This window comes from Lissotriton vulgaris, chromosome 3_1, assembly GCF_964263255.1.
Source record: "Lissotriton vulgaris chromosome 3_1, aLisVul1.2, whole genome shotgun sequence".
In the NCBI taxonomy this organism is placed as follows: Eukaryota; Metazoa; Chordata; class Amphibia; order Caudata; family Salamandridae; genus Lissotriton; species Lissotriton vulgaris.
The window spans coordinates 1,382,078,414-1,382,106,350 of NC_141689.1; the positions used below are offsets into that span (position 1 = coordinate 1,382,078,414).

General features: G+C 39.7%; 1 protein-coding gene across 3 annotated transcripts in view; it reads right to left on the reverse strand.

Moving 5' to 3' along the window:
- LOC147727940 (stimulated by retinoic acid gene 6 protein-like) overlaps nt 1-27,937 on the reverse strand; it is a 665,438-nt gene that overhangs the window by 216,432 nt on the left and 421,069 nt on the right. For all 3 annotated transcript variants that reach the window (XM_086961854.1, XM_086961855.1, XM_086961856.1), the window contains 2 exons: nt 11,035-11,143; nt 9,815-9,968 (listed from right to left, as the gene is read on the reverse strand). In XM_086961854.1, the coding sequence (XP_086817980.1) occupies nt 9,815-9,968; nt 11,035-11,143 (263 nt within the window). The remainder of the gene's footprint in view (nt 1-9,814; nt 9,969-11,034; nt 11,144-27,937) is intronic.

The window sequence follows — 27,937 nt, forward strand, 5'->3', positions numbered from 1 at the left end:
AATTACTATTCCTACTCCAGAAAGTGCAACATTAGGGAAACCGTTGGATAGCGTAGGGGTAAAAATTACTATTCCCATTCCAGAGAGTGCAACAGTAGGGAAAGTGTTGGATAGCGTACAGGTAAAAATTACTATTCCCACTCCAGTGAGTGCAATAGTAGGGAAAGTAAACACTTCATATATAAATATAAATAACATAAATATTAATACCAATTACAAAATAAGTAAAATATTTTTCAATTTTATAAAAAAATATTAATTAATCAATTAAAATTACAAATAAAAATTAACTAATAATAAAAATTACCTACTAATACTAATTAGTTACCAATTACCAATAAATTAATTTACAATATAAAAATAAATAAAAATTAGACACAAAAAATATTTAAAAAATGTAATTACTTATAATTAAATTACTTCCCAAGCTATTCCCCTATAAACCCACAACCCGCTACAGAAAATAAATTACTAAAATTAACATATTTTTCAATTAATCTATTAAAATTATTTATCAATTATATTTTAATTAATTACCAATTAATAATTAATTAACAATTAATTCTAAATAAATAACAATAAATAAAATAACATATTTAATTAATTATAATTAAATTACTTCCCACCCTATTCCCCTATAAACCCACAACCCACTACAGAATTATATTACACAAAAATTTAAAATTAATATTAACTTACCCTAAATTCGATATTTTTGTTGTCTATATTATGTCTAGTCGATATTATGTCCATTCTATATTTTTGATTCGATATTATGTCCATTCTATTCGAAATAAAAAATTTCTGGTCGATATTTTGGTAGTCTATATTATGTCTAGTCGATATTATGTCTATTCTATATTTTTTTACTCGATATTATGTCTAGTCGATAATAAAAATTTGATATTTTGACTCTATACCCAAACGTATATCATGTATACACTTATCCCCAAAGAAACCAATGCAAATATGTTTTTAGAGCCATAGAGACTGAGCCGGTATCATTTTGCTACAGACATCTCTAAAACTAGAGTACCTGGTGTGGCGTATGTTTATTAGTTGGGAGGTAGTACTTTAATACTATCTGGCCTTTTTTGTGTTTGTTGTAACAATATAATAGTTACCGATCAAGCAAGATTCAGCATTTCATACAAGAATACAAGACCAATGGGATCCTTACTCAGGACATTAGGGATATAGAGGCCTCGTAGAAGAAAGCACTTTAATTCTCTACCACGACAGCCAGCATCCAAAGGAAAAATAAACCCTATTGTGTGTTTCCTGAAAAGTACGTAGGCCCTCACCAACTAAGGCTGCATCATTTGTCTTCAGGACCTTCCGCTGTGGTTTCCAAGGTCCACATGGTGAGCTCCCTCCAGAGTTCTTTAAAATGATATTTATATGTCTCTCTATCAGTGAGGTGTGTGGGAAAAAAGTGTGAGAGGTTAACTTTGTAAAAAGTGAATTGGTCCCTCTTGATCACATGACTAAAAACTGTTTACCAATGAAAATGTTCAAACTAGACCCTCAGTTCAGTGTGATAATCTAACCCTGACTTATGGTGTTGGCATCCTATTTTCTCTTGTAGTGTGCATGGAAAGAGGGAATAAGCATATAGTGTTACACCTTGCATGAGTGGTGCAATGTTCTGGTCGTCTGACACGATAAAAAGGAAGCAAAAAAACACGTCCATTATTATCATGGATACCAGTCAGATGTGTATCCTGTACCTGGAATTATACAATGTAAATCTCCAACGGGTAGAATCGTGTTCCTATAGTTGTGTAGATCATATGTGGTCACTGCAAAATGCACACATAGAGGTCAGCCAACACAAATAACAACACCATTGTCCATCACGGAGGCCAGATTTCTAAGTAATTAAAAATCTGTGTTAAATATTGTGGGCCTTTTTGTACCGGATAAGTACATTAGACCCAAGTCTGTGAAAATATTTTTAGTTTTATATGTAGTATTTATCTATATATAGATATTAAAAAAACATCTTTTCAAAGTAAAGGCACTGGCTGGTCTTTAATTTATGGAGTTTTATTATTGAGTTTTGCAAAGTTCTAAGTTTCCAGCACACAGCACCACCCTGGTTAATCCTTGGACTGCTCTGCCTTGCCACCCTGAGAGTCAAGTGTGGTGTCCTCTGCATGAAAGAAAGCTCAGGAACCAGAAAAGTAAGCCAAGAGGTATTTATTAAACCTCATCCACAGGAGACAGCATAGTAACTGATCAAGAGGGAACACAACCAAGGCAAGGTTCCAGAACCACTACAGCAAAGGTTCTTGGTACATTAAAGATACAGTAACAATAAATGAGCACCTTCACATATCTCCCCCCAACAGAGAAAGAAGAACAATAAGTAAAACAGATAAAACAAAATTCAAACGATGAAGAAAATGGAAAGGTCATAATGCATAGTCTCTCAAATAGGAGGGTGGTCTACGTATTCTTTGACATCTAGAGGGAAGCATGGGTAAGTTAGGATCATTGGCAGAATTGGAGAACATATGAGATGAACCTTGTCTATCATAAGAGGAACCAGGTATAGGTATTCTTGACTTAACAACAACAACTCTGCTTTTATTCCAAATTCTACCATCCTCTGTTTTAATGGCATTCCTAAATATTTTCACAATAGCTTTTACATCCGAGAATTTGGACCAATTTTTGCAACCAACAGGAGCTTTGATGCGAACCAGGTCACCAACAAGACCTTTTTGAGCATTTACACACTTTCTCTTATCAAAATAAATCTTTCTCTCATCTTGCTTCCTCTCCTCCCTCCTTCGCCACTCACCTATTCCATTATCAACCAGGCCTTTATCAAGATCCATCCAAGCAGGACACAGATAGGTGTTGGGAGCCCTTCCTTTAAACAAAACAAAGGGGGATCTACCAGTGGTTGTGTGGGGAGCATAGCGATAAGCATTTATTCTGTCTTGCAGGACAGATTTCCAATTTAATCCAGATGATCTTGCTAACTGTATAGCCTCCTTCAGGGTTTTATTAACTCTCTCAACAGCACCGTTGGTTTCTGGGTGATATAAAGAACATTTCTTATGTAAAATACCTGATTTTCCCATAAACTCTTCAAAAACCCTTGAACAGAATTGTGGTCCATTATCTGACAGGAGACTATTAGGGAAACTTTCTTTTTTAAAGATGGTATCTAGAAACTTTATTACTTCTTCAGATGTGATCTCCCTTACAGCGCTCACCTCAATCCATCTGGAATAGAGATCCATAAGGACTAAAAGATAAGGTGTATCACTTACACCTGACAAGGGACCAACTATATCTATGGCTAGTTCATCCCAAGGATGTCTTGGAAGGGATCGCTTAACCATTGGCATCTGTCTAGTTTTAAGTATTTTATCACTTGCAGAACATTCTGGACAATCCCTCACTAATCTTTCTATCTCCAAATCCATCCCTGGCCACCAAAATTGCATGCGTAACATTTCTTTGGTTTTTACAATACCAAGATGTCCAGAGTGAGCATGAGATAAAAGTTTTTTTCTAATACCCAGTGGAGGAACCATTTTTGTTCCCCTAGTTAAAAAACCAGAGTGAATAGAAAGTTCATCGGAAACCAAGGTCCACGGTTTCTCTAAGCGAGAGTTATTGCTCAAGGACAGCATAACTCTTTTTAATTCTTCATCTTTTTCAAGTTCATCTCTCCACTCCTTTTCCTCAATCGCTCCCTCTGTAATCTCACATACGTTTATAGATTCATCACAACAACCTACAGCATCATCTTCATCAAAATTCTCTTTACCAACCATTCTCGAGAGACAATCAGCAGACTTGTTTGAGACACCTGGGATATATTCAACAGAGAAATCAAACTCTTGTAATGAAACAATCCATTTTCTAATTCTTGAAGAGATTGAATCCAATCACTTCTTATCAAAAATTTCTTTTAAAGGTTTATGATCTGAATAAACTAGAATCTTGGTACCCCAAATTAGGTTTTTTAACTTTCTCAGAGCCCAATAGATGGCAAGGGATTCTTTTTCTATAACGGAATAATTTAATTCCGAGCCCCTTAGACATCTTGAGGAGCAGCAAATCAAATTGTCCCTCCCATTTCTTTTTTGTATTAGGACAGCACCAAGTCCTTTTTCACTTGCATCAGTGAATAAAATTGTAGGAAGACCTGGTATAAATGCCTGAAGAGAGGGAGCCTTGTTCAATTCAGATTTAATCCCTACAAATTCAGATTTGCATACATCTGACCACACATACTCCACATTCCTCGATGTCAACCTTCTCATAAACTGTGTTTTGTCTGCAAAATTAGGAATAAACTTCCCATAGAACTCCACCATACCAAGGAAGGAAATTAATTCTTCCTTATTCTCTGGATCTTTTATTTTGTTGATGGTGTCAACTAATTCTTTTTTTGGAAAGATGCCCATGTCAGTTATTCTATGGCCTAAGTAATTTACTTCCTTCACACCAAATTTACATTTGCTTTTCTTAAGTGTCATACCTGCATCTTCCAATTGTTTGAGTACAGCACAGACACGACCAAAATGTTCTTTTGAACTATTTCCATAAATAAGTAAGTCATCTTGGTAACATCTTACACCAGATATTCCCTTTAAAATTCTTGCCATGATCCTTTGAAAGACGGAAGCCGCTGACACAAGGCCAAAAGGCATCCTTTTATACCTAAAAGTACCCATGGGGGTGATAAAGGCAGTTAGGTCTTGGGAATATTCATCTAAAACAACCTGATGATAGGCTGAGGCAAGATCAAGTGTGGTGAAATATCTGGCACCTTCAAGGGTGCTAACCATTTCATCAATATTGGGAAGGGGAAATTTGTCCACAACTACTTCCTTATTTAATGCTCTTAAATCAACACAGAGCCTAATCTCACCTGTAGGCTTCTTAACTATGACAACGGGAGCCAACCACTCAGTAGCCTCCACTTGTTCAATGACATCATTCTTTAACAATTTGTCTATTTCTTCTTTTACCTTATCCTGTTCCATCAATGGTATTCTTCTAACTTTCGCTATGACAGGGACGGCATTCTCTCTTAATCTAATGTGATGCTTATAGCCTTGTAAACAACCTAAGTTTTCCTTAAATACTTTTGGAAATCTACTAGCTAAATCCTCTCCCAATTCCTTATCTGACTCATTTCTCTCCAGTATATCTACCTGATGAATTTGTACCTGCGGATCTGCATTGGGATCTAAAGTTACACCAAGTTGACCTTGATGTACCCAGCCTAACAAGATATCACCCTTCTTTGCCACATATATTTTCCCTACAATAATTCTACTCCCAAGTTCAATCTCCGCCATGAAACATCCAACCATTTTAATTGGGTTATCTGAGTACCCAAGGGGCCTAACATCTGATCTCATTAGTCTTACTTTTCCAGCAAAATGCTTATTAAATAATTCTTCATCAATTAAGGTGATACGAGAACATGAATCGAATTTAAAATCTATCATTACATTTCCTACTTTTACAGGATGAATTGGATGATCTCCTTCCTCACATTTTATCTCAAATGTAACAGTTCTGACTTGTGGTTGGGACTGATTCCAACGTTTTCTAGACATGTCAGGTCTAAACATTTTTGATCTGCAACATTTACCATAATGTCCCTTTTTGCCACATACATTGCATATAATTCTTAATGCAGGACATAGTGGAGAATTAGCTAAATGGCCTAATTGGCCACATCTAAAACATGTAAATTTATTACTTTGTCCCGGAAAATTGCTTTGAAAAACAGGATTTGTAGAAAAATCATCTTTTCCTGAGGCAGACTGAGTTTCATTCTTGTCTTGTTTCTTGACTTGACATATTACTTCTTCAACTTTTGTGTCTTCTTTCTTTTCAACAATAGATGTTTTATCTTTTTCTTTTCTTAATTCTCCCACACATTTTGTCATGTGTTCTACTTGTTTAGCTATTGCTAGAACTTCTTCAAGGGGTGGTTCGTCTTTTAACCAGAGTTCTTTTCTTATTTCATCATGGGCACATCTGAGGACAAATTGATCCCTAATCCTTTCATCGAGTGTTAAGCCAAAATTGCAAGAGGAAGCTAGTTTCCTTAATGAAGAAACATAGTCTTCTACAGTTTCATCTCTCTTTTGTTCCCTTAAGCCGAAGTGATAGCGTTCCATGATGGTACTAATCCTTGGAAGATAATGTTTATCCAGTTGTGCAATCGCAATTTCGTATTCATTTAAATTACGTTGTTCCCCAGCAGATAGATCAGGGAGATGTTCTAGGACATCTTGTCCTTCTCCTCCTAAACAATGTAAAAGGAGGGCTAGCTTCCTTTCTGCACTTAGGTTAGTTCCACAAACTCTTGCGTAGTTGGCAAAAATCTTTTTCCATTTTTTCCACTTTATATTAGGTTCTCCTGGAGTATTTAAAAAAAATGCGGGTTGAGTTACATTTTGCATTTCAAGGATCTTCTTTTAAAGTTATTAATTATATTAAATTCTCTTTTTTTTTGAAATGTAGAATGTTCACAACAAGGAGAGTTTGTTTTCAGAATCTTTCTTTCTCTTGCTGTGTTCTTTTCCTCTAGGCTAAACAATTGTTGAGTTAAAGAAGATTGGAACCCTTTAACAATGGTTAAATTGGAATGATCTGTCTTTCTTTCTTGTACACGATAAGATTCTTTTGATGACAACACAATGTGAGATGATTGCGCAAGAAACGTTCTTTTATTTCAGTGTTTTGCGTTTTTTAAACAGGGCAGCAGAGGGCGCTGTTGCATCATAATAGAATGAGCAGAGCAGCGCGAGCAAAACAATCCATGCGCGAGTATCGCTCGTGGTGTCTATTTCATATACGCAAGCAAGGTAATTTAAGCGCGAGCAAAAGAATCAATGCGCGTGTAACACTCTGATGTCAGTTTCATAAGCGCGAGCAGGGCACTTTAAGCACGAGCGTTGTATAGCGCGAGAATTGTTCGTTTTGACTCTTTCAGCTAAAGACAGTCTTTTCCTTTTAATAAAAATAATCTCCTCGAGAAGCCTCCCACCTTACTCCTCACCGTTTTTAATTGTATCAGCCGCTGGGAAGACTCCGCTTCCTTTTTCTTTGTATTTAACTGCCGCTGGAGGAGAAGGGGAAATTCTCTTCTTTTCTCAGTCTCTGTGTTGAGGTGGAAAGTGATGTGGGTTCACCCGATCGTCGCCATAAAAATGTGGTGTCCTCTGCATGAAAGAAAGCTCAGGAACCAGAAAAGTAAGCCAAGAGGTATTTATTAAACCTCATCCACAGGAGACAGCATAGTAACTGATCAAGAGGGAACACAACCAAGGCAAGGTTCCAGAACCACTACAGCAAAGGTTCTTGGTACATTAAAGATACAGTAACAATAAATGAGCACCTTCACATCAAGCACTAAATGGGTGGCATTGTCTGTACTTTGGGACTTGCAGTAAGGAGGCAATATGCCAGTAGCGGCACATGACCCTATCTGTTGCAACTGGAAACAGGTAGTCTCTGGTTGCCCAGGGATCCCTCTGAACTGGCTTTCTCACATTACAACCACACCGGGAACGAAGCAGCCATCAGAAGCAGAACGCTCTTCAAGGCATCGAACATTGCATCTCTCCTCTGCCAGACTCAACAATTCCCATTGCTACTGATAAAGGCAATGCAATCACCTGCTGCCTAAATGGAAAAACAAAATCAAAAGATCCAACAGCACATAATAGAACTAAGGCTGCTTCCCCACCAATACCCATCCCACCATCAGCCATCCAGCAATGGTCACTCTTCTACCTCCTCTGCCTGACTGACCTTAAAACATCCTCAACTGCCTCAAACTCACCTCTTATGAACATACTATCTTACCCTTATCCTTCCTCTAAACCTCACTGCTTATTCTACATCACCATAGTCAAAACCTTCCTCATGGAAGACATATTTGCAGAAGCCCTCAAGATGGGCCAGTTCATCCAGTCTAGAAGAAATCCACTCTAGATCCCGATGATCTCTGCCTACCTGGCCATCATGCATCAACCTTTGATCTGAAAGACCATCACAAAAGCAGACTATGTTCATCTCGAGGAGCACATGAAGACCAGCCATTTCTTACACAACTACAATCAAGCTTCAGGTCATGATGCAGCACGGAAACAGCCACCTTACAAATAGTAAACCATGTCCCTCACAGACAAATATGATCCCTGCTTCCCGAAACTTCTGGAAACATCTTCAGAACTGCAGTCTAGGTCCTTGTATTCTCCAATCAGGGCAGCTGCAATGACCTGCTCCACAATCTCCTAGACACTACACTTGTCCTCTTGTAAAGCCTCCTACATGCCACAGCATGTCGCATCAGGGGTGAACTACTACAACATCACTTTTACCCTGATTGCACTCCACTGGCTCTTCCTACTGGCATTCATCATTTTCAAGGCCAGCTGTGCTGTCAACAAAGATTAAGAAAAGTGAAGAATAGGATCTTGAATATCTGCCTATTAACCATCAGGACTATCCCAACCCACCTCTAGTTCAGGAAAGCGCTAAAGAAAATCCTCTTCCAACAATCCTACATCATATTGCCTTTGAAAATCCCCTTCCGCACACTTAAGTCAGCACCTGCATCCCTGCTCTCACCCCCCTTCCCCCATCATGTACACAATAACTGATCAAACTCCTTGCCACTCGGCCTTCTACAAGTCTCATTTGTCTACATTTTTTTCCCACCAAAGTAAAGGCTAATCTCCAAATACTCATTCAACATTAGTAACAAGATGTGTTTGATGGCCTCCAAGGAGAGGAGTTGTAACCCTGTAACCCTGAGCAGAACTGACTCTTTGCAGCTGCTGAGTAGATTGGTCCCATTGCAAAGACCTACATTGCCGCCACAGCCTGCAACCTTTCTGGAACCGCCACTGCACTATGTACCCTTGGCTGAGGCCCTTGCATCCCTTGTATCCCTCGTTGGCGGTAGCCTTAACGATGATGACAGACTCTGCATCACAGCCTCAAAAGCACCTCGGAACCGAAGTATCACCATGGCTGCGCGATGCTCCCCCAACGCTGGACTTCACATCGCAAGCCCTTGTTGACAGGATCCTCGAAGACGATGCAGGAACTCGATTCACAGCCTTGCTCCATCTCAGAACTGATACATCTTTTAGGCTGTGTGAAGCATCTTCAATTCAGATCCTTGCAATGCTCTGAAAACCAGGATTTAAGGTACTTTGGTCAGCAGGCATAGCTGGGTACTAGCAGCTGGGCCACACACCATCGCGATCAGCCTGAAGTTGTGGCTTTGTCCCGGTCCAGCGTGACCAGATTTCCACAGTTGTTGTTTTGTGCTTTCTAGTGCTATTTTCAGTGAATTTTTAAAAACTGTATATCTCTTGTTCCACTGACTGAATTTTTGTCATTTTGGTCTTGTTTTATTTCAACTTACTCAATATTTCTAACTTGGTGTGGGATCCTTTTTATGTGGTGTTTCCACTTTATTACTATTTGATGTGTTCCACAAATACTTTTACATTGCCTCCAAGTTAAGCATGAGTGCTCTGTTCCAAGCTCCCAAAAGGTTCAGCACAGGTTAAAAAGAGGTGGCTTGTGCCTCAGCCTGAAAAGTATTGTGGTTGCTGCTTGACCCAGGCTCACACCCCCAGTCAGCCAACTACACAATTTCTTACATCTGGATTTCAATTCATTCTACACAAAATGTTGTGAGCCCTATTGCATAGCAGGTAACAACACCCACTGTGAAACCAAAGACTTTACTACCACCGGCATGTCATAGCCCACTCATCTAACCAACCCTGTGATCTCTTACCTTGCAAAATAACAGTGAATCTTTTAAACTGCACAGCAGAATCTTCAAATGCTGCAGAGTCGTTAGAAGTAGAAACAACGTCTTCAAATCTCGTTGCGAGAGATTTCAGTTTTTCAAATGCATAAGCATACAGGCGAATTTCCAGGACGACAAACTGTGTGAGGAGGCAATAAAAGCGTTATGCAGTGTTTATTTCTGATTGTTGTCAGTAGTTTAGCTCTGCATATCCTTTATAACACTGGTCCTAGGTTACATAGTCTCACACGTTTAAAGGGGCCATCCACCAATGAAGCTTGCAGAACTGATTTAAAGAATTTGCAATTAGTTTCTTCTGCAGATTTTTCTCTTTCTAATCTGGCCCAAGCTGAGTAAGGTTTATCTTTGTGCCTGTATTTTGGTGTTTTATACACAATGGGACAGATTTACATGAAACTGACGCATTTGTACAAATGTGTCAGTTTCCCTGCGCCTTCATATGAAACCCTTGTGCCACCATGGATGTGCCGTATTTACAATACAGAGCACCATGGTGCAAGGATGACAGATGCATCAGAAATTCTTTTGCATCTGTTGACCCAAAAGTGATGCATTACTGGAGTTGCTCATAAAAGTGACGCAACTCCAGCAATGTGCAACAACATATAGGTGAGTCCCATTTAAAAAGCCTTGCGTCATTCCTTCTGCCTGGTCTGAGCAGGCGTGGGATTTTGATGCAGTGAAGGAGTAGAGTGACGCAGTGAACTGTCGTAAATTTCACTATAGCAGTTCTACGTGGCCTTTTGCTTGGGAAGGCCCACCCTGCATACATTATACCTTACGCAGGTATAATGTGGCGCAGGGCTTTACAAGGTAGCGCATCTCCCTAGATGCGTCACATTGTAAATGGGCTGTATCGTGGTGCATTGGTTATGCAGCTGCTGCGTCACAAAATGTGACGCAACAGCGACGCAAAATTGTTGCAAGGGGCTTCTATGTTTTTATTTAAATGCATTTCTCTACAAATGCCATATATGAGTTTTAGCTCTATTTGAATTACACTTCTCTTGGCCTCACCTACCACAGAGGTTTGATGTAGTTACAATATTCCATCTCCTTTTCTTGTTGTGATAAGTCTGCAATGCTTCATTCAGCCCATGACTATGTGGTGTCAAAAGGTAATACATTCCTTTCACGATAGGCAGAAAAGAAACAAGTTTTTTCATTTTAAGAAAACAACGTACAATGTAAAGGCACAGCAGGGTGAGCACGGACGTGAAAACCATCCTGCTGGGGAATTTAAAATACGGATCCCATTCGTAGATCTTTTGTTGAAACCACGACTTCTCGTGCCTGTAAAACAAACAAGGATACATCAAGGACTCGCAACAGTGAAGTAAACGATTTAAAAAAAATATATTTCTACTTTTTATTTTGCAAGACGGTTACAATTGGCTCGAGTCAAAATCAAATGAACCACTAAGAGCACATTATTGGCATCCACGGAGAAGCTTCAACGGATTTAACCTTGAGGGAAAATTCAGAAGATAAAAAAAGATAAATAAAAACAGCATCAAAAATACAGAGGAAAATCCTTTACAATTATAGGTTTTTGTAGGTCTTGTGAAAAGTTGGAAGTAGGCAGGAGGAAAACCGCTTCAAAATGCTTTACGTTAAGAAATAACATATGTGACTATAAAGAGTTTTTTAGGGGTTTCGTGTATTATTTTAGGTTGTTAGACTTTAGTACAAGGTCATGAATAAAACAAGTTAGTACTTTGTCTGATAATATACCTACCAATTTAGCAACCAGCGTTACTTCTTGCTTCTAACCGATTATTCTAAACAGGTATAAAAGTATAACAATATCCATAAAAGTATAACAATATTTAGTATTTTTAGATGTTTTCTTACAACCACTCTTTTCGTTATGGAAAGACAGACTTTTCTCCCGTATTCCATTAAATGATTGAGCCTTATTCTTCAAATGAAGGTCAATCTTTCCATTGTTGCTGGTATAGGCATTTCATTTGCCCAGCTGTTGATGTTGGCATTTTATATGACTAGTTAAAGCATTTTATATACGTAATTTAAAAACATAATTTAAAACTATCAACTTTTCTTCCAGTTTAATTAGATAATCCAGGATCAACGCTAGTTTTGCTTGTCGTTCTTTTAAAAAAGATTATTTTTGGGGCATTTAAGTATCAAAGGTTTTAATCACCAACCCCCTTACCACACTTCTAACATACATTAACAGCAAGCAATTTAATTGTTTCCGTTTTTGATGTGTCCAATAAAGCCATTAAGATATTTTTTGCTTTGACAATTCCATCTGTTTAGTGTACCAATCTCAGATCTTTGAAGACTGACAAAAAAGAATCTCATTCTCACTTTGTAACTTTCACCTTTAATCCATCAAACCCAGGCGACACTTGTTGTTTTGCTTAATTTCATTATAGAGCGTCGAGCTCGAACAAAGGTTAGTCTAATATGCTAAAATCATACCAAGATGTTTGTATATTTCAAGAGATAAAGTGAACTGCATCCAGTGTACAGTAAACAAATCAAATAATAATGGAGTTTTTGTTTGCCAGAAGGCAGTCTATGGTACTAGATCAAGTCACCAATGATGAACAGGGGCAACTTTTTGAAGATCCAAAAGGTAGGAACAAGCACTGACATTGTAACAAAAAATCTTTATTCACTGCCAAAATGGAGACAGTAAGGAAAAGGCGTGTAGCTCTTTTGGGGATGAAGGACTACTTGCTACATTCAAATATGTTTTCCTATCTCAGGATCAGCACACACAATTTCAAATATCCCTTGCCGGCAAGATTAACCATGTCTGAGTCTTAGAGACCATCTTGTTTTTCCATTCTCTGTTTCTAAAAAGCATGTGAAGCATGTCCTCAAAATGCACATAACCTGAGAATCCACTTGAGATCAAGGTGTTCAAGCAAAGTTAGTGGTTCATTGTTAAAGCAGATGCTAATTAGCAAACTTCTGGATGTCTCGATGGGGAGTTCACAATGGCATCGGAGCGATCACTGGTCAGAAAGCTATGGTTGGGCATCAACCTAATTATCAACTACTAGATGATGCAAAAAGGTTGCACTAGACTTGATAGCAAGACCTCAATACCTCCCTGGCCTACCAGTTATATCTTCTTCTATGAGTCCTACAGCAATACTGTTTATCAGTGGCCATTAAGGTAAATGACCACTGGCTACTGTTGCTGACTGTGTTTGAAGTGTCTTGCAAAGAAAGAAGCTTTGCTCCTTTGGGTGATGCTGCCGTCTGCAGGACAGGGACTTAACAGACTCTTTTATCAGGACTCTTGCTTCAATTCCAGTTGAAATCTTTTCAGGATTCAACATTTTCTTTGGTATAGGAGTATAGGAACACCATCTATTCAGATTGTTCGCTTGTACTGACATGGAGTCTTCAGAGCTTATAAATTCAAATGTGAATGTGCCCACTTAAAGCACCAAAATCTTGTCAGCAAGATTTACTCAGGCTTCCGGTGAGGGTTCAGATACTGTATATGACCTGCGTGGCTTATAGAGCTTTGCCCCACCTTGGAACTCTCTATTTTAAAAAATGGTTAACCCTCTGTGCGGCAAGTGCAACTAGAAGGGGTTTATAATGTTTTATTTAAAATTGGGACGGATGGCAGTCAGTTTTATTTATCTATAGAAATCAGCATACCAAACAGCAACAATAAAATAATTACCAGTAAAAATAAAATACCATTATTGTTTAGTTAGCATTGTGAAGGAGTCATACTTCTGTTGTTAACTACCAAACAAAACTTAAATAAATACTAATTAGACACAATAATAACAATTAGACACAATAATAACTACACACCACAATGAAATGACTCCCTCTATCGCATGTCTCTCTTAGGCTTATTTTTCAGTTAGTGTTTATTATTTTTTTTTGTTTCCCTTTCACCTTTCCTGTTAAGAATTCTTTCCTCACATTGTTTAATGTCCTTTTCTTCATGTTTCACCTCCGATCTTTTTATCTCTGTTTCATTTAGTTCTTATGATATGCTAAAAGAATCACAAACTCAAGCCAGATATTGCTGCGACTCAAGTTTGAAAAAGGATTTCAAATAGATCATGATAAAAATGCATTTACTATTTGTCTCAAAAACGTTATAAATGTCTCTTTCTCTTTTTTAATGTATTTCAGTTAAGACGATGAGAATCGAGAGTGGCATTGTTAATGTTTTGCATGGATATTTTATATAAAATTGTATAACTTCACTGTGAACTATGGGTGAAAATAGCACCTGAGAGCTTACTTCAGAATGAGGCTGTCTCTGAGCTCCAGAGAGATTCCATCAAAATAGATCAGCAAAATCTCTATGTGATAGAATCTATTTAGATTCAGGGCGAGGCAGAGTACCTAGCATCAGGAGCCCACAACATCTACCTCAGAATTGCTGTAATTTGTTCCTTTTAAACAATTTGTTATCAGTACTTGTCAACGAGTTGTTGGAATCTGTGCCTATTTTTGACCCAAAAAGTTCCACTTGCTTAGAGATGTTTCTTCCTTTTTTTTCTTTCTCTATTGGATAACGTGGCTGGAGGGTTCTGTAGAGGGGGAAGAATGAAGGCCTTGTTCAATTTCCTTTGAAAAGGCTCTCCTCTTCTACAAAGGCTATCCCTCATTTTGAGACTTAAGTGCATTAAATATTTTGGAAATGACAGTTTTGGTAATAATTACCAGCAACTATTTTAGCAGTATTTTAAACTTGTTTGGTCATTTTGGAGAATAACCAGTGGAACATGGTTTCCATCAGCTATTTATACAAGTGCATACAGTTCTGATTTCTACTTCATTTCCTGATATCACTGGGAATGATTACAACAATCTACGGAGGAAATACATGTGGTACCTTGCTTAGCAAACATTAGTTCCTTTCTGGAGCATTACTGGTAAGTTGGAGATGCAGAGGGTAGATTTTATCATGTTTGTGTTTGATGGCTATCTTTCAATATTCGTTATAATAAAAAATTATTTAGAGATTAAACCTGCTACACATTTAGACCCAACAAACCTACTTGTTTTCTGCTGTTTTGAGATAAGCAGATATTGGATCCTCTTAACCACCAATCCTCCTTCTGGTTGAGTAGGTGTAACTTTAATTTGGTCTAACCTTTCCTCTAGCCCATTGCATAATTTTTCCCTTTTTTCATTGTGTAAGGCTGTCGCCCTTCAAGAAGTGCTGTATGTTCCCAGTAGCGCCAAAAAGGCACTATGCTAGTACAGTATCAGGATATATGAAAAAAATATCATCCTACAAAAAATGTGACTTAAACATTGACTACCAAAATATCATGAAGGTAAGTAGATATAGTTATGTACAGGTTTATTATACTTAACTCCATATATATTCTATATATCTTTAGGATATTGGGATGTTAGGTGGTGATGGCGTTGCGACCTTTCACAGTTTAACAGGTCATCATGAGGACAGAAAATTGAGCAAGGGAAACTGGTTGTAATTGGATTTAAAATTTAAATAAGATGCCGTTATCTAGGGTACCTGTATAAAATCCAGGAATGCTGTGGGAACAAATGAGGAAAAAATAAGTGGAACGTATAAATTAATGTGGAAAGGGGTTCAAAGGTGCAATGCCCGAATCATACCCAGTGGGAGACAATAAAGACACGGATAGCTGCCAATACGTCAGTTCCTGTTGAGATGAAAAAGATTGGGGCAGAAAATAATTATATGAGGTACCAATGAAGAAGTCAACATTGTGGGATAAGAGCAAGTCCAAGGGTTTACTCACAATTAATGCACACAAGAAAAATCGTTGCCGGGAAATTAAAGTTCTGACACATCGACTAAGTCCCAAGCTACTGAATAAATGGGCAATGTGAAGTACTGCATGCAGTATTTAAAAAAGGCTAGACCATGACACAAAATGCAGTAATGAAATACAATTGATAATGAAGTGTTTATGCTAAAGAAATATCCTATTGTTCGATTTAATAAAGGAATAATAAAAAAATCTAAATACGTATAATTAAGGACAATATTAGTTAAAGATACAGAGCCCTTATCGTACTGAACGTGGGTGTGCAGGTAATTGGAACTGTGGGGTGGGAAAAAACAATAGAAAGAATTTCCATGGGAATGTATTAATTTCATCAGTAGAATACTCTGAGACCCAATCAAAAGGAAGTAGTTTGTATTGGGTTATTGAATATGAAAGTTGTATAGAATAAATCCATGCCATTAGGTGGGGTTATAGTCTAAAAGGAGGAACTGAACAATATAAAATCGAACTATACATGAATATTTTAGGACAGAAGATGGTTTATATAAATGAATACTCTTCCACAGAGTGGGGGGTAAGGTAAGACAGGTGGTTAAGAACAGCGATACAAATTCCAAAGGTCTCTCGGATATTTGTAGAAAATCTTCAGTACACTGCTCAGAAAACAGATCATCAAAAGGCAAAGTAAAGGGTGGCGTGGTCTAGGCGCCGTTCAAGATGGCTGCGTAGTGGAATAGCTCCGCCGCACCAGAAACTTTTCCCGAACTTTCACACTTCCTACTCTGGATTTTCGGGACCCTGCAATCAACATGATGCACTGGAAAACCTGAGTCCCTGGTAAGATCTTCTTCGGAACAACCAGCACGACGTGTTCTTTGCTATTTGATTCGCGTCTCTTCCACAAATAGCGCCCGCCATTTTGACATGCAGCGCGAATGACTTATGAGGGAATTAGCGCTTTCAGGAATGCACTCTACATTTGTCGACTCCTTCGTTCCTGCTGGGCTCCTCCTCCTTTTTAACTCCTAATGGTGCTATGCTTGTCGCTTTTCAAGATGTTTTGCCTGCACCTTGAATTTCCTGTTAATTTTTCCTCAGGGATGCCACCATTTTAAGTAACTGCATCTTCGTTGTTTTCGAGCAGCAACAAATCTTAGGAGGCTCTTACTACATACTCTGCCAGAATTTTTCACTACTTGGTTTTTCTCATTGCCTACTACTGTCATCACATTTTATATGCTACATTGTATGTTAATAATTTTTCCTTCAAGTGGTGACTGTTCATAGTTCCTTAGCTGATTTCTCCACTTTTTGCTACGCAACAGATTACTAAGTAGTGTTTGGCATTCATGTTACCTCCTTTTTGACATCCATGCTACCTGTCATACTCCAAGTGGATTTGTGATTGCACGGCTACCTCCTGGTTTTTACCTCAGGATTGCCGCCATTTTAAGCTCCTGCATGAGCTTAAAAAACAGAAAAAATACAAGTAGCAAAAGTAGTATATGAGCTTCCTAAGATTGCTATCCGGATACCAATCTTAGGAAGCTCATATAATACTTTTGCTACTTGTATTTTTCCTTTGTATGGTGGCTATTCATTATACCTTGAGCTCCTCAGCTAACTCCTCCCTCCTTTGTGCTGTATAACAGAAATCTGTCTGCTGGACAATCCCTTGCATGGTTTTTCCTGTGTGTACACCACAGATTAATCCAGCTTTTGTAAACAGATTGACGACCGACATCTACTTTTGTATTTAATTGCATGGTTCACAGATTTGATTTCAAGCCTTTGTTCCATGTCACCTACGTCTATGGGTAAATTGCGCACACCGAAATTTGTCTTTGTGCCTTCCACTGGTGTACAAGCGTCATCCTCCTTAGTCTTCAGTTCTCCTTCGGCTGGAAGTCAAATAGCTGGAGTAACGCATACTCAATCTGCTTCAACACAGTCTGCGTCTAACAAATCTTCTCCTCCTACTACTTCGACTAAACGCTTGAAACATGATCCTCCTTCTCTTGACAAGTCATCTTCCCTATCTCTATGGAGTTAATTTTAGAGGAAATTTGCGCACTACGTCCATTTGTAGAGGAGACTAGCAGTGATATGCAGCTTTTGAAGGAAAAATGGTTGACGATGGATAATAGAATCACTTCTGTGGAACAACAAGTCATGGAGATACAATCTAATTCTCAACACATCTCTTCTTTGGAAAAGTCGGTTCTGTCCCTCCAGCAACATACGGAGGATTTAGAAAACAGAAACAGGAGGAACAACCTTCGTATTTACGGTTTACCTGAATCCTTGGAAGGTGATGATCCTGTGACTTTTTTCACTTCTTTCCTTCCAAAATTACTGGATATGCCATCTACTTCTTCTCTGAGTATTCAAAGAGCCCATAGACTTGGTCCTCGTTCATCCGCTTCAACAAAACCACGTGGAGTCATCATTCTCTTCTTGAAATGTACAGATCTACTCTCTGTCCTTTCTGCAGCAAGAGCTAAGCGTCAAGTTTCCTGGCTTGGTCAGAAAGTGTTTCTTTCTCAAGATGTCTCCAATGCCACCGCGACTAGAAGAAAAGAATTTCTGAGTCTTCGTGCTCCTTTGAGGTCTCTCGGTGCTAGATACGGCTTGTTCCCTCCTTGCACCTTTAAAGTTACTCATCAAAATCGAACATGGACCTTTCTAGATCCTGGTGATCATTAGAACTTTATTCCCATTCAATCTAATAGTGGCATGGATACCTCTACTCCTCCTACTGGCTGATTGATTAATCATTTATACTTGTTCATTTTCTTGTTCTTCTTGCAGAACCTCTGTTGGTGTTTCTCATCAATTTTATTACAAGTATATTTGAATATGTTAATATGAATGTTTTCTTGATGTATTCATTATATTGATCTTTTATAATGTTGTTTTCCTCTTCTTATTTGTTATCAGATACTCCTACACCTATTCTGTCACACAACTGTAGTGTGCAGGCCCCCCTCTATGATGTAAAACGAGCGCTGGCAAGGGCGAAATCGCCGATCTTTCCACCGCCATTCCCCACGCCCGGACCGGGACACGCTCACTCAGAGGCCACGCCCCCTGCTAGTGATACAAAAGACGCGCTGAATCGCGAGTGTGTTGATAAACTTTTGACTACCTCCTGAGGCACAGCCGGGAGCAGCCTGTTAGATTGAGCATTTCTGTGTTTTTTAAAACTGTAAAAACTTAGCATTTTAATTATTTCACTCACCTATTCTGTCACACAACTGTAGTGTGCATGCCCCCCTCTACGAGGTAAAACGAGCGCTGGCAAGGGCGAAATCGCCGATCTTTCCACCGCCATTCCCCACGCCCGGACCGGGACACGCCCACTCAGAGGCCACGCCCCCTCTCACCGTCCTTCCACCATAAAAATGTGCATGTACCGGAAGCGCAGCGGACGAGCGCAGCGGGCGCGACGATTGCGCGCCGAAGGCGTGCATAAGGCAAGCTTGTCTGTGCTTGTCCGCGATCAGGACGCGACCGGGGCCGGACCCCTTGTCCGACCCACTAGCCACAATATCACGACATACACTCAGGCGGAGCTGATGTCTCTGAGACCCCCCCTTGTGCTACCTGCCCATGTTCCACCTCTGATACCTGGAACCAGGTCTGCGCATGCACAGTATGCCACTTCACTTTTTCGACTTCGGATCTTACAGTCAGTCCGGCCCTCACTTTAAATTCGACCTCTACCAGCGGAGCCCGCTCCCCCTTCATCCTCAAAGCGGTGCTGATCAACTGTAGATCACTGAGCAAACACGCCACTGACATCTGGCAGTCCCTGCAGGATAACCATTGGTACCTGCTCTTTCTTACCGAGACATGGCTGAACGACACCAAGAATCCCGCCATCACCCATGCCGTACCGGAGGGATACAGTATTATCTGTGCCAACAGACCCAACGGCAAATCGGGCGGTGGCGTTGCCTTAATCCATAATTCCAAATGGACAATCACCCTCCCCACATTTGACCAACTCGATAGTATAGAAAGCCTGCCTTTCAGTGTTCAACTTTCCCCGTCTTCTTCTTGCTCCGGAATTCTTATCTACCGCCCCCCCCCCCCATTCCAATATTTCACACTTACCGGCGTTGGCGGACAACATTATTCAGCTCAGTACACGATACGCAAATTTCACCGCCTTAGGAGACTTCAACCTCCACGTCAATGACGAATCTTGTTCGCATAGCCTCCATTTTGTCTCTACGTTGGCGGCCTGCAACCTAGTCCAAATAATAACCTTACCCACGCATAAAGCAGGCAACACTCTGGACCTAATCTGTTCCAATCTCCCTTTCATTCAGTTGTCCCCCCCCCACCCCGGTCATTTGGTCGGATCACTTTCTCATCCCTTTTGAGATAAGCATTCCCCATTCCTTCAGACCCACCATCACCCCTAAAATCTCAGGCAGAAACTGGAGTCGCATCACTCTTGACACGCTTCTGGAATACCTAAAAAATTCCCAACCCAGCCAGTCGCCTGACCTCGACCGAAAGATCGACCACCTGGACGTATGGATAGGCCAGGCCCTAGATGCCCTAGCCCCTCTTAAACCCATTAAGACCTATCGGGCCGCACCCTCAGCACCCTGGTATTCAGACGAGCTTCGGCAGAAGAAGGCTTCCTGTAAATCTCTTGAACGCCTCTGGAGACAGAATTTCTCTCCCGATAGTAAAATCACTTATAAAACAGCACTCAAGGAATATCGGAGAATGATCGAAGAACATAAACGGGACTTTCTAGCATCTAGAATCAAACTCGCCACCAATCGCTCCAAAGAGATTTTCAATATTGTGCGATCCTTTACAGACCCCAACGCTCTGACTCGAACTCTGCCCGTATCACAGTCATTATGCGACAAACTTTCACAATTCTTCGAGGATAAAATCGAGACCATCTACTCCTCCTTCCCTACCTCTAACAAAGAAGACTGGGAAGAGGTATCCCCCACCCTCCCGCCGCCGCAGGCTACCTTGTCCGAATTTTCAACCCTCTCGGAAGCAGACACCTTGGCCGAACTACTAAAGTGCAAATCAGGCTCTCCCAATGATCCATGGCCTGCTAAGCAATACAAAAAACTGGCACCCCTTCTGAATCCACACCTTAACCACATCTGGAATGATTCCCTCACATCGGGCAGTTTCCCCGCTAAGTGGAAACACGCTTCCCTGGTCCCATCCTTAAGAAACCTAACCTGGATCCGGACCTTCCCTGCAACTACAGGCATATTTCCCTCCTGTCCGCCCCGGCTAAAATCCTGGAAAAACTGGTTCATTCACAGTTGGCGAATTTAATTGAAACCAACAGTCTACTTCATGATTCCCAACACGGCTTCAGGTCGGGCCACAGCACGGAGTCGGCCCTTATCGAAATGGCTGACTCGGTGAGGTGGACGCTCGACCGAGGGTCAAGGGCGTTGTTAGTGCTGCTGGATCTTTCAGCAGCATCTGACACCGTCTCTCACAGGATCCTGCTGAGGAGGCTGGAGGGCTTGGGCGTAGGTGGCACGGTGTTGAAATGGCTCACATCGTATCTCTCTGACCGTACACAGTAGGTTTTCACCGCTCCCTACACTTCCTCAGCCAGACCACTCAAATGGGGAGTCCCACAGGGCTCCTCTCTTAGCCCGCTCCTGTTTAATGTTTACTTCACCCCCCTGGCTAAGCTGATCGCTCAGACTGGGATTAAATCTACTTCCTACGCTGATGACATTCAGCTTCTTTTTACTTTCGACTCCCCTTCCTCTTCTGCTTTTGATCCGTTAAAAACTTGCCTTAGGGATATTTCCAAGTGGATGGACGCTAATTCCCTCTGACTTAATGCAGGAAAAACAGAGATTCTGTTTTTCAACTCACCATCCCATCTGGACTCCAGTTTGTGGTGGCCAGAAGATCTGAGCCAAGCCCCCACGCCCAAAGACTCGGTAAGAAACCTTGGAGTCCGTTGGGATAACAACTTCAGCTTCAACACTCAGGTTCAAACAGTAGCAGCCTCCTGTTTTGGCAAGATCAGGACCATCAAACGGCTTATCAACTACTTACCAGCGGACTGCAGTAAGACTGTGATCCAGGCACTGATTACTTCCCATCTTGATTATGCCAATGCCTTGTATCTAGGTATCACAGCAGGCCTATGTCAAAAACTTCAGACTGTCCAAAACGCCGCCGCTCGGCTAGTGGAAAGTATCGCCTTCAGACTTCATATCACTCCCCACCTCCGTAAACTGCACTGGCTACCAATAGCTAAAAGATGCATTTTCAAAGCTATGACGCTGGCCTATCGAGCTTCGAAGGGTCATGGGTCCGCCCATTTGAAAAACATCCTGCGACCGTATACCAACTATAGGACATTACGGTCCAACTCTCTTCTCCTCCTGGAAACTCCACGCTTTAAACGCTCACGTGCAGGAGGAAAAACCTTTGAGGTCTGTGCCACTCAGCATTGGAATAAGCTACCGGTAGCCCTACGTTCCTCCCAAACAGAATTGTCATTTCGCAAGTCCCTGAAGACCTATCTGTTCTCCCTCTAACCCACCCCTGTGCCTTCCGCTTTCAAAGTCTTCAGCGCCGGGACGCCCCATTGGGGCAGCTGTGCGCTTTCTAAAATAAACAAATTAAATTAAATTACACAAATCCGCCCCCTTTGACCTCTTAACCCATGTGACCCTTATCCTCTGGTTTTTATGTTCTGGTGCGGTTGGATTCCTGTTCCTCAAGCAGTCTCTCTTGTTGAATGTCGCCCACTTCCCTCTTGTATTTCCCCTTCAGGTATGTTCATTTCAGTCATCCTTTTGGATATGTACTGTCTCTTCTTCTCTTACATCTCCCTGTTCCTGTTTTCTCCCTTTTCCTTCCTTTCTTTCTCATCCTCCTTATCTCTTGTTACTATCTACTTTTTTCTCTTCTTTTTACTCGCTCTTCCTTTTTTCGGCTCTTTCTTCCTTTTTTCCTTTCTCGATAATATGATGTTTGCATATATTTTTGCACTTTTTGATGTTATTACATTTATCTCGTTTATAAATTTAGAGTTGTCTCTTGGAATGTAAAAGGTTTTATTAACCCCATTAAACGGCAGAGAGTACTTTCTCATTTATCTTCCTACATCCCTGATATCGTCCTTCTACAAGAAACACACCTTACTGATCTTGAATCTCTTAAATTAAAAAGAAACTGGGTTGGTACAGTCCTATTTTCCCCCTTTAACAACAAAAAAAATGGAGTTGCTATTTTAATTCATAAAAAATTGAAGTGTAAGGTTCTATTAGAAGAAAAAGATGCTGATGGTAGATGGATTTTGGCTAAACTACTTATTAATTCAACTCCCTTAACTGTTTTTAATATTTATGGTCCGACTCAACCTGACTGTTCTTTTTGGCCCTTAATTACGGGCTAATGTATTCAACACAAAGATGACTTATTCCTTTTAGGAGGTGATTGCAATCAGAATATGGATCCATTCCTTGATCGCAAATCCACTGTTCGCTTTATCCCCCACAAATCTCACAAACAATTTTTGGATACCATTTTACAAGCACATCTTTCTGACACTTGGAGACCCACACACCCAGACACTTTGGATTATTCCTTTTTCTCTCCACCTCATGCCTCTTTCTCTAAGCTAGACTATATCTTTCTCTCTCAATCCTTATCTCAAACCTTACTGTCTTCTTCTATCAAACCCATTATTATTTCAGATCATGCTCCCATGTAACGGATCTTGATTTACTTCCACCTCATCCTAAACCTTCTCGTTGGCGCTTTAACTGTGCACTTCTTACTGACCCTAACTTCTCTTCTTCTTTTAGCTCTTTCACTAATGATTTCTTTCAATTTAATTCAGATCCTAATACTCATAACCTCTGGGATTCCTTTAAAGCTACTGCACAGGGATTTATTATCGATTTTGTTTCTAGGAAAAAGAAGCAATTTCTTCAGAAACGTAAATTCTCCCTAGCCCATATTAAAAAATTGGAACACCAATTCTACACCTCTTCAGATAAGTGTATGTCACCAGATGTTTTGCAAGCGAAAATTGCTTTCAACAAACTCACCACTGATAATGCATCTTCAATTCTCCATCGCAGTAGTGCGCGTTATTATGGTGGTCGCAACAAATCTGGGAAACTCTTAGCTAATTATCTTAAGTCTCGTAAAGAACTCACTTCTATCGAATCCATTTATTCTTCTGACAATACTCTTCTTCATACAGACAAAGACATACTTGATTAGATCCAATTGTTTTACCGTCAGTTGTATACTCCGGAATCTCCTTCAGCACCCTCTCTTAATCAATCTTATTTTGAAAAATTACCTAAACCTTCTACTTCTCATCTCAATTTTCCAGACCTTGAACTTGATCTCTCACTGCATGAACTCTCTACAGCCTTATCTTCCCTTTCTAAAGGTAAAACACCTGGCCCTGATGGCTTTCCAGTTGAATTTTACTTACATTTCTCTGACCTTTTATTGCCCAAACGTCTGTCACTTTTTCAATCATTTTATTCTTCTGGCAAAGCGGATGTTTCCTTTCAAGACGCCACCATTTGTCTTATCCCAAAAGTGGGTCCTGATCCCAAATTTTGTAAAAATTATCATCCAATTCCATTAGTTAACGTTGATTATAAACTCTTTGCTAAATTAATTGCTTTACGTTTAGACCCATTTATGCCTCATCTTATTGGTAAAGAGCAGTGTGGTTTTATCAAAGGGAGACTCACCTCCGACAACTCTCAACTCTTTCTAAATGTCTTGAATAAGGCCCCATCCCTCTCAATCCCTTTGGCCGCTATCTCTGTAGATGCGGAAAAGGCCTTTGATAGAGTGGACTGGTCTTTTTTGTTTGCTTCACTAAAATGGCATGGTTTTGGCCCCAAATTTATTTCTCTCATATCTTTCTTATACTCTTCGGCCGAAGCTTCAGTTCTTGTGAATGGTCAACTTTCCTCATCCTTCACCCTTCAAAGAGGAGTACGTCAAGGCTGCCCTCTTTCCCCGCTTCTTTTTGTCTTAGCTCTTGAACCATTTCTATCCTCCATCTGTAATAACACCTCCATTTCTGTTTTTTCCTATGGTGATAATCAATTAAAATTTTCTACATATGCAGATGATTTTCTTTTGCCTATTTCAGACCCAGAATTATGTATCCCCTCTTTATTGTCTGAATTTGAAGCTTTTTCCCTTGTCTCATGATATAAGATTAACTCTGATAAGACAGAAATTCTCCCTCTGACCAAATTTTGTCTTCCTCATCTCTTTTCTTCAACTGGCTTTACCTGGAACAACACAAAGATCAAATATCTTGGTATTTGGTTTTCCAATTCTATCTCCTCTTCCATTAAATTAAATATGTCTGCAGTTCTGACTCAAATTGATCAGTTGTTTTCTTCTTAGAATTCCCTCTTTCTCTCCTGGTGGGGTCGTCTTGACTCAATTAAAATGATGATTGCGCCTATTCTCATTTACATATTTTCCATGTTACCTGTGCATATTCCTGCCCTTTACTTCAAACGTAGTGATTCTTCCCTTTCAAAATTCCTTTGGAAAACTAAAAAGTCTAGAATTTCTCTTCTAGCACTTCGTAAAGCTAAGTCGAATGGTGGTGTTAATTTTCCAGATTTCTGTTTATATCAAAAATCCTTCTCTCTACGTCAAGCATCTCGATGGCTCTCGTCGGATCCTACCCCCTTTTCTCTCCTTTGGCTCCACATTGAAAAGACTTTACTACTACCCTTTTCCTTTGAAGAGATATTACGTTTTTCCACCAAATCTCCTTATACTTTTCTTCCTTTGCTTAAACATACTTCTTCTCTTCTAAAACCTTTGATCTTTCCACCAGCCATTTCGCGTGACTCCTTTCTACATACACCCATTTGGTATAACTCACTTATTCTTTTAAATAATAGACCTATTTGCTGGACATCCTGGAGACTAAAAGGTATCATATGGGTCAATCATCTCTTTGATGGTGTGTCTCCTCGTTCTTTTCCCCAATTTCAGCTTCAGTTTCGCTGTCCTTGATCTTTTCTTCAGAAATATGCTATTCTTATGGAAATAATTCTCAATTGCTATTATTCTCTTCCTTCCTCGATTTCGCTAACTCCCCCTCCTCACTTTCTTGTGGTACTTTCTACCCTTCCTAAAGTGTCTCTTATTTATAGATTCTTCTAATCTCCTAACCCAGACCGTGTCAAATCCAAATTGGAACTTTCTTGGGAAGCGGATTTGGATTGTACTTGGTCCATCGCTCTTTGGGACAAACTCTGGTCCAAAACTTTTAAAGTTTCTCGCTCTGCCTCTCTTACTCAATCGTTATTTTTTCTATATCACAGACTTTACCTTTCTCCTCTTTCTCTATCTCGCTTCAACTCCTCTTTTGACTCTAAATGCTGGACTTGTGGTACTTCCAATGCTGACCTTCTACATCTGTTATTTTTCTGTCCTTCTGTATCTGCTTTCTGGAAGCAGGTTTGGTCTTACATTTCTCACATTTTCTCACTTTCCATTCCATACTCAATCAACCTTCTTTTTCTAGGCAGTCTTTCTGATTCTTTAGATCTCCCTCCACACTCACATGGTCTTTTTGATCTCATGCTTGCCCTTGAATTTCAACACATATCTTCTAACTGGAAATCCCTTATGAATATTTCCATACAAGGTTGATGGAATTCTTTATGTCATTTTCACAGACTTGATGTTGCCTTTGCCTCTTCCTGTAAGCCTAGTCGCAATGTAGATATTTACTGGCTGCCTCTTACCACATACCTAGATCATTTGGCTCAAAAGAAACCTACTCATGTCAATTCAGAACATTTTAAACCTCCTTGAAGGATTTTACTCTCTCTTTCTTGTTTATTTCATATCTTTTACAGTTTTCCTATATTACAACGTTTTAATATACTGTATATTTTTGTGTTATTGCCTGTGCCATTTATTTCTTTGCTGGTATTCTCTATATCATTATTCTGTTATAGCATTATTTCTCTTCCCTCTCCCTCCCCCCTACCCCATCCCCTTAAAAATCCCATAAAATGCTTTTATTTCTTTGTTATGACATTTGCATTGTTATGATTTCAGAAGTGTTTTGTAACACATTTACCTCTTTTTGCTGATGTCATATTGCTGTTTCTTATTATTATTCTTCAATAAAGCTTTCAAATATAAAAAAAGGCAATGTAAAAAGACTTGATGAATATCCTGCACGATTCTTCTGTAAAAGGACACTAACCGGCTAAGAAGGGGGAGTACAATCTAGAGGGCTGTACCACATAATTACAGACAGACCACGAGGTAATGGAGGGCAAATCCATCTAAGGATGCCAATATCTGTGTTAAACAAATAGAAGAATAAAACTGACAATGGAATCTACCTAGATTACATGAGATAGCCACGTGCTCAGAAAAATCAAGCAGTCACCATACTGTTCCATTTGTTGAATGTGTCTAGTCCATCATTGACAGTTTCACATCTGGAAATCCAGCGACACTTAGCATGCTTAACCAGATGTGAAAACTTGCTCCCACGTGTTCAAAGTTGGGGCTGTTCAATGACCTTCCAAACCAAGTGATTTTCTGTTATTGTGTGTCAAAAAGTGAGATACCGTGGGGGCGTTCTCTGCGCCACATGAAATGTGACTTTTGTGTTATGTAATGCAAGTATTAATCATTTGTGTGGTTTCCCCAATATACACCAGACCAAAAGGGCAACAAATAATTGGTAAATAGTGTCAAATGGTAAGATGCTGTGCCATGTTTGAAATCCTTGGTATTAAATGTTTGTGAGCATACTGAGAAATTCTGACATTTGTAATGACCCAATAAATGGGGAAAACCCCAGTAGATCAATTGGCTGAAGTTTTAGGGGTCCATGTCGTGGCATGAATCAAGCGGTTGCCCCAATTATGTCCAATTTATATGAAAACAGTGAGGGATCTGAAAATAAATCATAGAACCGGAGTATTCCCTATCCAAATATAACTATATACATCTAGACATCTAAATATCGCCCCATTGGAATTAACAAAATCTACACCTAATGGAGAGATATTTCTGTAAACGATATGTAGAACACACTATTTATGTCAAATCATATTTTTGATAAGCATATTCTGACATACAGTCCCCTTAGTAACATCAGTAAAACATATTTAATTTACATGGGTAGTCTGAGTTTACAGGGCTTCAATGTTTTTCTTCATAACCCTTTGAATGAAAGACCACACCTATTACTCTGATAAACAGCATCTGAACAGTATGGTTTTAAGAGGACTTGGGGGGCAGGGTAGCTTTGGAGGAGTGTCTAGTCTATGAGTGT